At 53.1% G+C, this 13,731-nt stretch overlaps 2 protein-coding genes across 2 annotated transcripts; one reads left to right on the top strand and one right to left on the bottom strand.

Moving 5' to 3' along the window:
- Positions 1–233: 233 nt before the first annotated feature.
- BKCO1_1000637 (neutral amino acid permease) lies at positions 234–4,946 on the bottom strand (the record flags this gene model as incomplete). The annotated part of the gene is made up of 4 exons (XM_020270056.1): positions 234–1,892; positions 1,952–2,987; positions 3,036–4,630; positions 4,710–4,946. 4 exons carry the CDS (start codon positions 4,944–4,946, stop codon positions 234–236), a joined length of 4,527 nt encoding a protein of 1,508 aa, XP_020135133.1.
- A 3,648-nt stretch (positions 4,947–8,594) lies between these two features.
- On the top strand, positions 8,595–11,140 carry BKCO1_1000638 (ibr domain-containing protein; the record flags this gene model as incomplete). The annotated part of the gene is made up of 3 exons (XM_020270057.1): positions 8,595–9,247; positions 9,304–9,498; positions 9,550–11,140. 3 exons carry the CDS (start codon positions 8,595–8,597, stop codon positions 11,138–11,140), a joined length of 2,439 nt encoding a protein of 812 aa, XP_020135126.1.
- Positions 11,141–13,731: the final 2,591 nt, after the last annotated feature.

A 13,731-nucleotide genomic window follows, 5' to 3' on the forward strand; every position in this document is an offset into this window, starting at 1 on the left:
TCCTGGCTTGAAGGGTTGTAGTCCTGGTTTCGTTTCGAAGTCTGAGGGCGGTGCTAACCAGACGTTATACAAACTTGTGATCGGGCGAGACTTTCGCGTTGTCGGGACTAGGTCAGAGAGAGAACTCATCGCAAAGTCCCAGCTCTATCCTCGTTGGTGACTTTCCCGGAAACCATTGCTCTCCTGCGCAGAAACTTCTCAAGATTCTCAGCAGCACTGTGCAGACGTCTCCACTACCTGTGATGGTGTTGGTTGTTGGTCTGTTTGACCACATACTGGCTGTTGATCTCATCCACCCAACTTGTCGTCAGAGTTACCAAATCTCCAGCTTTGGCGACCCGGCTTGTCATTTCTTTCCTCGCTTTACCATCCCATTTTTGCACTGTGAAAAACGGGTGGTCTTTTCCACAGACTCTTTGTCGTAATTTTCCACTCTTCAGCTTCTCGTGGCACGTCTTGTCGAGGTGTACACCCCTACAGTCCTTGCAGATGTGCATCTCCGTATCCGGATAACGCTCCCATCTCTTGCCACATCCCCCATCGCAGAATATTGGCAGCTCAAAAAGATGTCCGTCCCCGGTGTCGTTGATCATTGACCAGGCGTCTTTTGCCCTCTTCTCATCACCTAGAGCAACGAAGATCTCGCCAAGTGCCCTATAACCTTCGCTGTCGTTATCGTATGTTTCGTCCACCAGGATGTCGGCTGCGGCTTTGACATAGCTACCGATGCAGCTTTTGGCTTCCTCCTCTTGTCCGTTGAGCTTGTGGATCCGGCATAGTGATAGCGTCAAGTACCGGATGTCCGTCACCGAAGTATCTTGTCCCTCTTTTCCCTTTTGAATCAACTCTCGGACTTTCTTGATGTATTCAGTTTCTCCATCTGACGCTGACGCCTTCTTGATGGAAGACCGAGTAAGCTGAACGTAGCATAGAGCAAGCTTCTCGGAGATCTGGGCTTGCAACTGTCGGAGTTCCGGGTGTGCTCTGAACTGTGGCCGTTCGAGTTTGATGCTTTCCCACATTCCGGTCGCATCTTCCACCTTTTGTTGATGGTACAGTGCCACGGCGTAATAGAAGCGTAGGTTACCTCTAGCCACCACGGAAATGTCGGTTGTCACGTTGATGGCGTCAGTATAGCACTTTATGGTGAGTCCCAAGTCGTCGTATAGTGCCAGCCAAAGATTGCCGTGGAATTCTTGTGATTCAGCAAGCTTGTGAAGTAGGTTGGTCATTGGACTGCATCCTCCTTTCTCCGGCGTCATGACGAGGATATGTATCAGTTTCTTCAAGCAGATGCGGTCTTTCTGGGCCATTACCCAATCAAATCCTCTCTTCACCAGATCCATGTCATTAGGGAACTTCTCGAAGAGACTGCCAAATGCTCTTACGGCCCTGTATGGTAGGCTTTTGTTCTCACAAAGCTCTAAAAAAGAACTGAGGATCTTGTCGTGTTGGTTCCTGTCTTCATTCCTGAGGTTTTTCTTCTGAAACTCTTCCAGAAGCTGTTCCAATGTTTCTAAGGCTGGATGTTCCCCGGGCCAGATCCATGGTGCGTGACGCTGCTGCATTTGGGCTTTCGCAATGCACCAAGTAGCTCTCCAATTATTTGGATCTTCACGCTTGGCTAATTGGCATTTTTGGGCGATGTATTCGTAGTCGTCATCTTCTCCTGAAGGTCGTGTTTGCCAAGGCTCCGAGTCGGTGTGTTGCTCTTCCAAGGAAGCTTTCCGAATTGCAAGGACAGTTTCGGCAAGTCGCGTCAATCTATTTGACGTTTTGATATTGTCTGCGTCTCCTAGAACTCCAATAGCCCATTTCCAGATCAATTCTAATGAGGGTCTGGATATCTTGCTCAGTCTATCTGCGGAACAGACCTCCAGATCTCCAAAGTTCTAGGACGGGTAGTTCAGTAAATCGAGCTTATTTCATATGAGATGGGAGAAGGGCTTACGCCTCTAGACATTCTTATCAGCTTCCAAATGCTAGTTTCCGCATCAAAGTCGACACCATCAAGCCATAAATATGCCAAAGCTTTCCGTGGGGCTTGGATGACTTGGTGAATTTCCAACCGAGCTTGTTCATTAGCCTCTGTGTCTGTTTCATATGCATCATGCTGCCTGTCCCTCTCATTGGCGCTCATAACGGTGAGATCTTGTGCGGGTCCTTGATGTTGGACTACTTCCTCCGTAGAGCTTATGTTACCTGGGTCGTGTGTTATCTCTGCGGCATGTTCGGTTTCCTCTAGATCGATGCTCAGTTCCCCGGCCTGGCTCAAGTCGTCTCCATGGGTAGCTTTCTCATCTGATTTTCCTTCTCCTCCAGAACCTTGAATGTTCTCTTCCATAGAGGCCTGTGAACAATACTTGTTTTGCTTGGCAGCCATCCCTATTCCCTTTCTCACGTCTTCACCTTCTTGCCATCTGAGCGCATCATGCACAATCTGCTGCTGCTCAGCCAAGAAGAGTGTGTCCAGGGCGCTGTCAGAAAGGTCTTGCTTCATCCAAGTGTTTACCGAAACTTGATCCATGAAAAATTCATGGAGATGGTAGCCAATTTCTGTTTTGACATCTGCAGTGACTTGACGCAGCTGGTCGGTTGTAACTTTTCCAAAGTGTGAGAGAAGATAGAAAGCTGCGTACTCATGTAAGAAGACAGAGTTCTTCCTGCGTTCAGTGCATACTGCTCTTAGAACACAAAGAACTATCTTCACATGTCCATCAACGCAGTCCAAATCGATGCGGGGCGTTGAAGCTGGTAGCGATTTGAAAAACTGCTCAAGTCTGGCTGGAAGCTCTCCTTGGCAAAAGGCTCGGGCAAGTCGTTTAATCAATGCAACGTCGGATTCGTAATTCTCGCCTTGAGAAAATGTTTCATTGGCGAAAATGGGTTCTGGTTCCGGTGGGTGGCGGTCGATGAAGTACTTCATCGTTGGTTCAGATTCGACTATGTCGTCATCATACAGCGTGAAAAAATGAAGATACTTGTCCCTAATCCGTTGTTCAAGAGCCAGTTAGTGCCTTGCGCTTTTGCTCAACCATGCAAATGTCGCGAGCTGCTTGATATTTGGCCAAACTTCCAAGAGGACCATACAGATGAGGATGTCGTTAAATTCCTCTATCTCGTCACCACTCAACTGGCCTTCGACCCGCTTCAGTTGCCAAGCGACTGCACTGCACGAATCCTCGGGGTGACGCTTCAGGATATCGCGAAGTTCATTGTTTCCATAGGTATGGGCGACCTCATCCAGGAGAGACGATACGTGCAGGTAGCTGCCCGACGTATATTTCTCGCAATCGCAGAACTTGGTCTCAATTTGCCGTAAGAGGTCTACTTGCTCTTTGTCTTTCCAATCCTTTGGGACGGCGCGCAATCTGTACTTGATGAATGCTTTCATGTCTCCTTGGCGATGTTCGGCAACGTGAATGAGTGTCGAGTCCTTGCTGTCGCTGATTTGAAGATTGCTCAGGATATCTTTCTTTCCAGTGATCAGTATCCTAATTTGGAACTCGCTACGGGGCATTTTCATGATGTCTTGAACGACAAACTTGAAGTCGTCTTGCTCTTCTGCTGTTCTCTGGTCCAGATCAAGTCCGTCGATGATGAGGAAGAAGATTTTTCGGCGCTTTGAGCCTGCAAACGTGGCATACTCCTTGACTAATCTCTCCCAGAGCTCTTTACTCTTGGGAAACCGGCTAGTGGGGAGTTCCATCTTGCTGGCCACAAATTTTTGATACTCGTCATCAACCAAGGTGAGTTGCCAAATGAGGGATATCAGAGCATCTCGAATGCACACCTGGTCATCTTGGATAGGTCCAGACGTCGGACTGTCTTTCGCGGCACCTTGGCTTTGGTTTGCGGTCTGTCCCTTTGAGATGCGACCCTTCTCCGAGCTCTTGAAATAGAAGAAGGCAATGGATGACATCCTATGCTTCTCAGGCATTTGGCCATCCTGCAATTTCTTGATGATCTCGGAACAGAGGTAAGTCTTTCCAAAACCTGGGTCTGCTTCCAACATCAATACCGGGGCTGCAGCTTGGCAAACATCTGCCCACGTAGAGAATTCATCAAGTGCCGGCAGCCATGATCCAATGCCCTTCACGTATTCTTTTTGAAGCTTTGTCTGCGTCTCCGTCCACTGATCCAGGAATTGTGTGGTTTCCTCGATTTCCAGGTTGTCGCTGATGGATTTCTGGTACCTGGCCCGGGCCCGGCGATCCTCATCCACAAGAAGGTACCCGTGGGATTCCGCTTCGGTCTGTGCCCGTTCATGCTTCGCTAAGCGTTCAAGGTGATCAACTTCCTCTTTTATACCCTGGTCAAGACCAATGACAGCTTTGCAAAAGTTTTTGAATCTTCCTTTCCTGTGTTCGGAGGTTTGGACAATATTGCGGTAGATGGCGCATATGTTCAGAAAATGCTCGAGGGTCTGGAAGATCAACTCCACGAGGTTCCGACTCAATCTGGCTCCTTGACGTGTTGATTCCACCCAGGTTTCGATTCTGTTGAAGTGTGGTAGGATATCCTCCAGTATATCGTGGACGCTTCTGGGCGTGTAGTACTTCTGGTAGTTGTGCGTGATTTCGATCAGAGGCGTGACTGCTTTGAACAGGACTCCAGCTCCTGGAAACGCCTATGCCAAACCTTTTGTTAACCTCTTTCTAAATATATCACAAACAACGAGTTGAATTGTTTAATAGACAAGAACTTACGTTCGATGCGACGTCGCTCAAAATCTCAGCCCCAGCCTGTATTATGCTTTCCAATGATTTCTTGACGATGTCATCTCGTGTATCACCTCCTTGAAAGCTTTTGCTGAGCTCCGCTTCCATCTCTTCCAAGGTAAGGTTTGCACTGTGATTGAGATCATCTCCTGTCCTCTCTTTGTACGTCTTCAAAGCTGTCTCCCACATCTTCTCAATATCCTCAACGCCAACGGTTTCCGCCATTGTAATGCTGAATACCAGAAGGAAGGACTCAACAATCGAATGGCTGGCTCACTGGGGTTTCGTGGGGCGCGTTCAGGTAGCTGTAGTGGAGGACTCGGAGGAATAGGTATGTGTGGGAATTTGGAGGCCGGATGCCTTCACGATAGTGTTTTTATAGAAAGGTCATCAACCATCAGCTTCGGGCACTGAACAGTGCTACGAGCTAAATTAAGGCACAGCCTTGTGAAGACAAGACTGTCATGATCCAATATTTCCGCATACGGTGCGGCTCAGTTGTATCCCGAATGAATTCCATGCAAGTTGGTGTGAGCAGTGGATTGGGAAAAGCAATCTATACGAACCACCCGTAGAGTGTTTCTCGAAAAAGTAAACTCGTGGCGGCCGAAGTTGAGCTGTTCCGGCAAAAGTGAAACCTCCAACGATCATTCATTCCGCTAAGACTTTTCATCCACACGTCTACCATGGCTCAGATCGCCGGTGGATAAAACCATGGCTGGCTGAGGAGATACGTCCCTGTCTATACGATGATGTCACTACCTTGCTGGCCTCATGCATGCATAAGGCTCCAGGCTGGAGTAGAGTCCCTCGTACTACCATTTCCATGCTTCTTTCAATTGTGTATCTCGAGGTCCTCATGATCTGCGGTAGGTCTCGAAAGTGAAAGTATACTTTTAATTTCCGATCTAAGGAAATTTGGTTTGGTGTTTTCTAGACTCATAGCTTTAGCTGTATTGGTACCGATGGCTTACTCCATTTAATGGATTTAATTGATCGATCTCGGGTGTCAATACTTCATACATGGTATTTCCAATTTTTGCAACAAATGCCACCTGGACCCGTTTCACAATGACTTATTGGAAATTGCTTCTTCTCAGAGCTAGAAATTTCCTCCATGCCCGAAGAGAACAAGAAGTTGGCTCGGTCTGATTGATGTGGTACTACGGCTACAACTGTGGCTGAAATAGATACCAGCTTTCCGTTTTTCGCTCGGAGTTGAGGCTGAAAACCAGTTCAGGAAAAACGAAAGCTGGTGCGCCTGCAGGAAGCCAAAGCGTGCTGATTACCCAGCTGAATGAACCCTGTATGCCGGGAAAATCTATGTGTGACCCGCTTCTTTTTTTCGTTCTGCACTTTCTTTTTGCCTGCCAAGAATGCCTCAAATGCGATGCATTCAGCTGACAACCTGTCCGAGGAGTTTCTACACGAGTTTCTGCGCGCCGAGGATCTCGGCATCTCTCAAGGCCCCTATCATTCCTTCCCTCCCTCTTGATCCTCATGCCATCAACCAAACCTCATTCGATCATCAAAAGATCAACACTTTTCTCTTAGCATATTCGCCCTTCTTCCCGCAACGAACACCGACCCAAACCGTTTCTCGACTCTTTCCTCCGCAAAAGAAGAGAGGATGTCGAACAACAAGAGGGAGCTGAACAAACGCCTTGAATCCGTCAAGGGACGTAACAACAAATCGGAATGAAAAACCGTCTTGCCTTCGCTTTCTCGCCTTTGATGCGAAACAGACGTATCAACAGTCACAATTCCAACACCTACAGCCCTTGATCCTTTCATCCTGGCCGTTGATCGCGCTTTCCGGGTAACTGTGAGCGATAGTACATCTCTCGCTTGGATGCACGGGGCTTGAGCGGTTGGCCCCTTGTGAGTGTCAGTCAGGACCTTATTCCAGTTCGTAGCATGATTTCTACCCGCCATCAGTAAGGACGTTGGAGAGCTAAAGCTACCACTCAATTCACCGCCCGGCAGGCCAAAATGCGGATACCATTCCCTCACTAAGCTTTCCCTGGAAGCTGGCTGCACCTGCTGTAAAGTTGGCCTTGGATTGCGGTAACATGTCCAGGACACGGCCACCCTATCCAGCGAGTCGTCGCGGGTTGTAGGATTTGGTGGTCATAATTCAATCGAGCAGAGCAGACGCCGAGTTCGTGCTCAAGGTGACTGTACATTTAATCGTTGTGCGCTGCAACTGTGGGGGAAACGACTGCTGACGTGGAGGATGGGGTTGGTCACTGTGTTTACTGTGGAACACGCTTTTCTTGGATGACAAGGTTGAACCGCTTCGGAGGGATTACTCGGAGGTTGGAAGCCCTGCATGAAAACCATGAGTGGTCGCTGGGTAGGAAGACGGTGCTTCGCTGGCCGGGCCCTCCGGGAGAGGCTACGCTGAGGGACTCTGGTGAAACCGGGTAAGTTTCCGATGAGAAAGGGGCCGAGATCATTTTCTCATGAAACCCAAACACCACGAAATACGCCTGGATCGTCCGTCTGGGGAGGATACTATCAAACAGCTCGCGCAGGGGCAAGACTGAGAGTATATATTGGATACCGGGAGTTCGAAAATTCATCAACAAGGAATCAGTCCATGCAAATGCGGTCCACCGCGTTTCCGCCTCCGTTTGGTGTAGTTGGTTCATCACGTTCGACTGTAATATCATGTGCGTCCTCTTCGGAGTCGCAATATCATGTGCGTCCTCTTCGGAGTCGCAATATCATGTGCGACCTCTTCGGAGTCGCGCTTTATGCCATCGAAAGGTCCCTAGTTCGATTCTGGGAACGGAGACATGTCTTTTTTTTTTGGGCACTGGATAGTGGTGGATGGTGTTGCGGGTGCAAATTTGGTTTGGTGGAGAACGGCGGTGATGCGGCCGCGGTGACAAGCGAATCAGCCACGGCCGTTTGACCGGCGGTCGTATCAGTGTTTTAGCGCATTCCTGAGGCGACCCGATGGAAGGAGCCCAAAAAGATTGGCTGAGAGTGCAGAAGAGAGCGCGGCGGGTGGGGAGATGTTGCGTCAGGGTGCATGGCTGTGCATGGCTGTGCATGGCTGGAGCGGGTAAGGAAAAAAAGACAGCAGCTGCATCGACGACACAAAAGGATGTGGACAAGCAGGGGATTGCTGTGCTGACTGCCAGTGACCGCTGGGGCCGAGCTGGAGCGTGGATCGAACTTTCAACCCTGGGCCTCTCGCAGCCGGGACGATGCTGCAAGGCGAGCGCTCTGCCACTGAGAGCCTGGGGTGGTGGTGGTTAGCGGCAGTCTCAGACACGTTCGGCTGAGGTGCAACACTCACTGCATGCCCGAGCTTGGGATTATGTCAGCGCAGCCTTTTGGGCGGAATCAGGCATGTAGAAGGTGCTCGGGGCGAGAGACGGGGTGGCACGGCGATGGGGGTGAGGGTGCACTGGAGCGGGCGTGCATGCTGCGGTGGTGCAGACAGCGGTGCAGGCAGCGGTGCGGGCAGCGGTGCAGGCAGCGGCGCAGTTGTGCAGTGTAGAAGTGCTGGCGTGGCCCGGGCGTGGGCGGCTAGCTGGCGGCGAGCTGGCAGCTGGCGGCGATCAGTCCGCCGCGTCAAGCATCACCCCAGCCCTCCCACCAGGGCTCAGCGCCCCAGCCGGACACCCTGTCTCTCTCCACGCGCGTCTCAAACCTACATTCGTTCACCTCTGCCCGAAGCGCATGGCCGCCGCGCCAGACCTGCACCACCGCCGTCTCCCGCCGTCACGCAGTCACGCTCACCCGCAAAGAATGCTCAGCGCCCGTCCGCCCATCGTGTGAGGCCGGCGCATGGTCACTTGCCAGCCACCCTCATTGGCTCGCTCACCGCCCGCCTACCAAGCTCCCACGTATCGCCGCATGGCCGCCAACCGCCGCTTCGCCCATCTGCTCGACGGCATGGGCGCAATCTTCGCGACCCGCCCGCGAGACAACCACGCCGCCTACGACTCCGACTCCTACCACCGCCCCCGGCCCTCTCGCCGCCCGCGCCGCAACACCATCGACCACGATACCCGCTACCTGCCCGCCCATGCCGCTCCTCCACCCCAGCCCGACCTAGATCACCTGCGCCAGGCCCGCGCCGACTACTTCCTGCGCCCGCCCGAAATCCCAGACCCGCGTAGTGCCCGCCGGCCCTCGGCCGCATCCGTCGCGCTATCTTCTCACCCGCCGACTCCTCCGCCGCCGCCTGTGCCCGACCTAGACATGGTACAGCGCGCCGCCAGCACCCGCAAGACTTCCAAACCCAAGCGCCAGCACCAGGATGACCGCCGCCCCAGCAGGAAAGAGCGCGAGGATCGAGACAGCGGTGTGTATGTGTACAGCACACCCCGTAGCGGCGACAGCAGGAGCAGGCGGGACGAAGATTTGGCCGACACGAGATCACGCGCCGGCCACAGGCGGACCGTGTCGTCGCCAGCCACCAACGTTATCGATGTCGAGGTTGAGAGGGAGGCCGACCCGGCCCCCGAACCGTCGCTGCACCGGACCGAAGCCGTCAGGTTAAATCGGTATGTCCTCAGAATCTTGCACCCGCTGTTCACGCCAGCATGTTTACGTGCTTCAGGACCATGTCCTCTCGGGACTCAGCCCGTCCGGCTGTCGTCATGACCCGGCCGTCCCTCAGAAGAACGGGAACCCTGAAAACCCCGCCCGACGAAGTGCCTCCGCCTACGCCTTCGCAGAGCCACCAACGGAAAAACAGCGGCATTCTAGGCCTGTTCCGCCATGTGCCGCCGCCCGCCCAGACGCCGGAAAAGAAGTAGGTGCATCCGCATACCGTGGTAGTGTCGCTGCTTATATTGCCTCCCAGATATGACTGCATGGTGTGCATGGATGAGGTCCGCGCATCTCGCTGCCCGAAGCTCTCGTGTGGCCATCGTATGTGCCACACCTGCCTCAAACGCCAGTTCGAGCTCTCAGTCAGGGATCCCCAGCACATGCCCCCGAGATGCTGCACCACCGAACACATTCCTCTTAAATATGTCGAGCGCCTCTTCGATACCAAATTCAAGGTTCTCTGGAATAAAAAGTACCAGGAATACACCGCAAAGAACCGAGTATACTGCCCGACCCGAGGATGCGGAGAGTGGATCAAGCCATCGCACATTCGCATGGACGCCACCGTTGGCCGCAAGTACGGCAAATGCCCCCGCTGCCGCGTCAAGGTCTGCGTGAAATGCAACAACCGCTGGCACCTACGCAAAGAGTGCCCCAAAGACGATGACGAGGAAGCCCACGCCTTCGCCGAGATGGCCAAAGAGTCTGGGTGGCAGAAGTGTTACAACTGCAAGGCCATGGTCGAGCTGAAGGAGGGCTGCAACCACATGACGTGCCGGTGCACTGCGCAGTTCTGCATGCTGTGCGGCGCGCGCTGGAAGACGTGCGAGTGCCCGTGGTTCAACTACCAACACCTCGACGACGACGACCGCCTGCAGAACATGCGCGTCGCCGAACCTTACGTCGTCGTCGAGCGCGACCGCCCCGACGCCATCCACGCCCCCCCTCCCCCGCGCCCGCTTCAGAACCCTACCCGTCCCGAACAGTACGCCGTCCCCGCCCCCCGCCTGAATTACCCCGTCTACGCCCCGGAAGACACCCGCCCCGCTACTTCTCGCACCGCCCGCACCTTCTACGCCCCCGACCGCGACCGCGACCTCGAGCACGAGCGCGAGCGCGAGCGCGAGCGCGAAGACGAGATGCTAGCCCGGCGTTTGCAATCCGAATTTCTCGCCGACGCCGCCGACGCTCCCGGCCGCACTGGCAGCATCCGCGGCGGCAGCCTCAGCCGCTCCGGCGGAGGCGGCGGGAGCCACCGCCGACACCACCACCATCACCGCAATCGGACGGCGCCTGTTGTTGTGCCGCCATCCCGCTACGACTCTCCCGAACTCGAGATCGAGGTCATGGGCGTCGGCAACGCGTCTGGTCACCACATGAACGATTTCGGCCTCCCGGGCGCCGCGGCGGTGGCAGCGTCGCGGCAGCAGCAGCAGCAAGCGCCGCCGCCTCGCAGCGGTGCGACTGCTGCCGTCAGGCGTAGCAACACTACGCGCAGCACCATCACGCGTAACTTCTCGCGCAGAGAGCCTCCGCCACCACCAGCTGATACGAGCGGCCGGTACGCAGCTACAGCCGAGCCGATCACGGTGACCACGACGATGGGTGGCAATAACATGACGACTCAATATCAATACCAGTACGCGCGCCAGCAGCAGCGTCCGTCTGCTGCTGTAGAAGCGTCCGTCATGGCCGGCTTGGGCGATCCGGCGAGGAGCGGGATGGGGCGGGTCGGCATGTGGTTGAATTATGTGGAGAACGACCCGGCGGAGGTGGAGGGGAGAGCGGCGGCGAGAGCGGCGTCGGGGGCGGGAGCGGGCATGGTGGGTGTGGCGGCGTATTGATGACGGTGAGAGGGGACGTCGGGTTTGTGTCTCTTCTTTTTCTTTTTCTTTTCAAAACTCTAATGATTTATGAGTGATGGTGGACGGATGGATAGGCAAGAGGTGGTATGGTGAGTTCGCTTCGCTTCCAGGTTTGGTTGGGGTTTTTTCCTTTTCTTCATTTCTTCTTTCTTGACGTCTGTCTGTATACCTGGGTTGGTTGGTTGGTTGGTGATACCCCTCCCCCCTTTCACTTTTTTGGGTTCGTTTTTTTCTTTTCTACAAGACCTTTTCGTCTGGATCTTTTTGCGACGTCCGTCTACGATATCAGAATGTCTGTGTGTGGGCATTGTTCTGCGTTTCCTACGTTTGGTCTCCCTTTTCTCGCTCATCCTCCAGCTGGCCTGGGCTGGAAACACGAACGGAGCGGGACATGGGGGAAAAAAAGAATTTGGCGATCATCTTCTCCTCCTCTCAGGTACTTTGTTGCCCTTCTCTTCCTTATCTTTTTGTTCTGCGCTTTGGTCTCATCATCCATCTCCTTACGATCTGTGCGATAAGCGGGCGGTTCTGGATATATATGAATGACGGGTTCTTTTCTCAGTTTGAAAACAAAAGGTTCAGCAAGCGCGCTTCGCTGGTTGGTTTTCTTGTTTGCTTTTTTTTTTTTTTTTTGGTTAGAGAGTATTATATGGGAACTTGTATAGGTATGTGGTTGTCTTGTAGGAATTTGAACCACGATTATCGCTATATTGCATACTCGTCAAATGCTATAGTGAGTTGCCTTCTCTTTTCAACCTGCTATGTACTCGCCAGCAATGTGCATGGTTCAAGTATGATATCTTCCTTGAAAGCCCCGAATTGAGCAAGGCTGTCCGTCACGTTTACCTAAACACGATTCAAGAGGATGCGGTAAAGGGTCTTCCATCTAAGACAACGTTGGTCTGACCTGGTCGATAGGAGGAAGAAGAGCATTCTAGACAAGCTGAATTAAGCAATGAATATCGCAAGGCTTTCGGGAGCTTCCGTCGGTTTCCCAATCTCAAGAGCGCAACCCTCTGGTTTTCAAGGAATGCGACCAGTGACAGAATAATATCTGATTGGGATGGCTCCGTGCAGTGTTCAAATTGGCCGGAAACCAGAATTTCGGCAGCCAATTCTTGGTCGGGTTTTCAGAACACTTGCCAACCCAGCAGCATCCCACATCCCAGACGTTTCCATCAGAAACCTTCAAAACATCAATGATCCAGAGCTAGTCAAGAGCAAGCATTTCAAAGATGTCATGTCCGGCTCACCTCCCTACGCTTGTATATCGTCACGTAACACTACGAAGAAGCTCCTGAAAAAGAGTTCCATCTTCCCGATCCCTACCATCTTCGCCACTCCAGCGGGAAGCGCCAAACTGACCGCCTCCAAAAGCAAGACTCTATACCTTCATGTCCGAGCTCGTCCCAACGTGGCTCTCGCTCTGCTCCCCAACCCTCACTCGTCTCTCTCTCTCTCTCTCTCTCTCTCTCTCTCTACAGCTCGACTGGTTGACCAGCCACTCCTGCACCCTCCACCACCTCTACCTCGACGACTGCGCCATCATCCCCTACTTCCAATTGGACACAAATTGAGCACATGGAGGGGTTTTGAAGGTCTCAAGTAGTGTACCTTGCTTGCGTTGGTAGTTAGACACTGCTCCTGGGGGTTACGCGCTCATTGTTTCCACTTCCTATTTCCAATCCACGCATCTATTTTTTTTTTTGGAACCTATCCTACCCGCGAACCTCGGACTCCGCCCACCGTACCTGACCATCCCCCAGAGGACCATATCCGCACAGGCACCCGGATTCAGAAAGAGACAAGAACGCCACGAAAAGCGGCTCAACCAACCAACCCACCAAGCACCCGATCCTGCAGGATTTTCCCCACACCTGTTCCCCTCTCACCTCTCTCCCCTTCCCCGAACTTCGCCCAAACAGATCAGCAGCCGGGGCTGTTGGTCGATTTTCCTACGTTCGAACATCACGTATTCATTTTCCCCAATCCAGTCGGTCGCAACAAACAGGAATTTCTTTATGCATACTGTAGCAAAGTCTATCTCGTCGTTGGCAAAAGAAGATTGCCGTGCCCATCTCTCGTCGTCTTGCAGTCTCTTTTTGCATCGGAACGGGCTCTCCCCAGGAATCACTCAGAATTTACTACTAGGCGAAAAAGAAGAAGAGGTTGGGACGACGAGGAGGAGGATCGAGTTGGAAGAGAGCGAAATGCGGAGGGGCCGTCGAACAGCCAAATAAGCCAACCAACAACATCTCGGCTCCCCGCGCCTACGCGCGCAGCATCCGCCGCCTCCTCGCTCACCTACTTGACTGCAACCGGGCGGAAGCTCGCTTGTTGCACGTTGCATGCTCGGTTAGCGAGCCACGTTAGTCAATGTAGAAGCACCCTCAGGTTATGTCGCTAAGTAAGCAAGTAGAGAGAGAGAGTGTGTGTGTGTGTGTGCGCATTTGTGTACCCATGTGAAGGAGGCTAGCAGCATGGTGAGCACACACATTACGCGTCCCCCTCTACTCTTTCTCCTCTCAGTCTTGCTGTCGGACCAACTACCGGTAGTCAGCCAGCAAATC

Source organism: Diplodia corticola (assembly GCF_001883845.1).
Source record: "Diplodia corticola strain CBS 112549 chromosome Unknown scaffold1, whole genome shotgun sequence".
In the NCBI taxonomy this organism is placed as follows: domain Eukaryota; kingdom Fungi; phylum Ascomycota; class Dothideomycetes; order Botryosphaeriales; family Botryosphaeriaceae; genus Diplodia; species Diplodia corticola.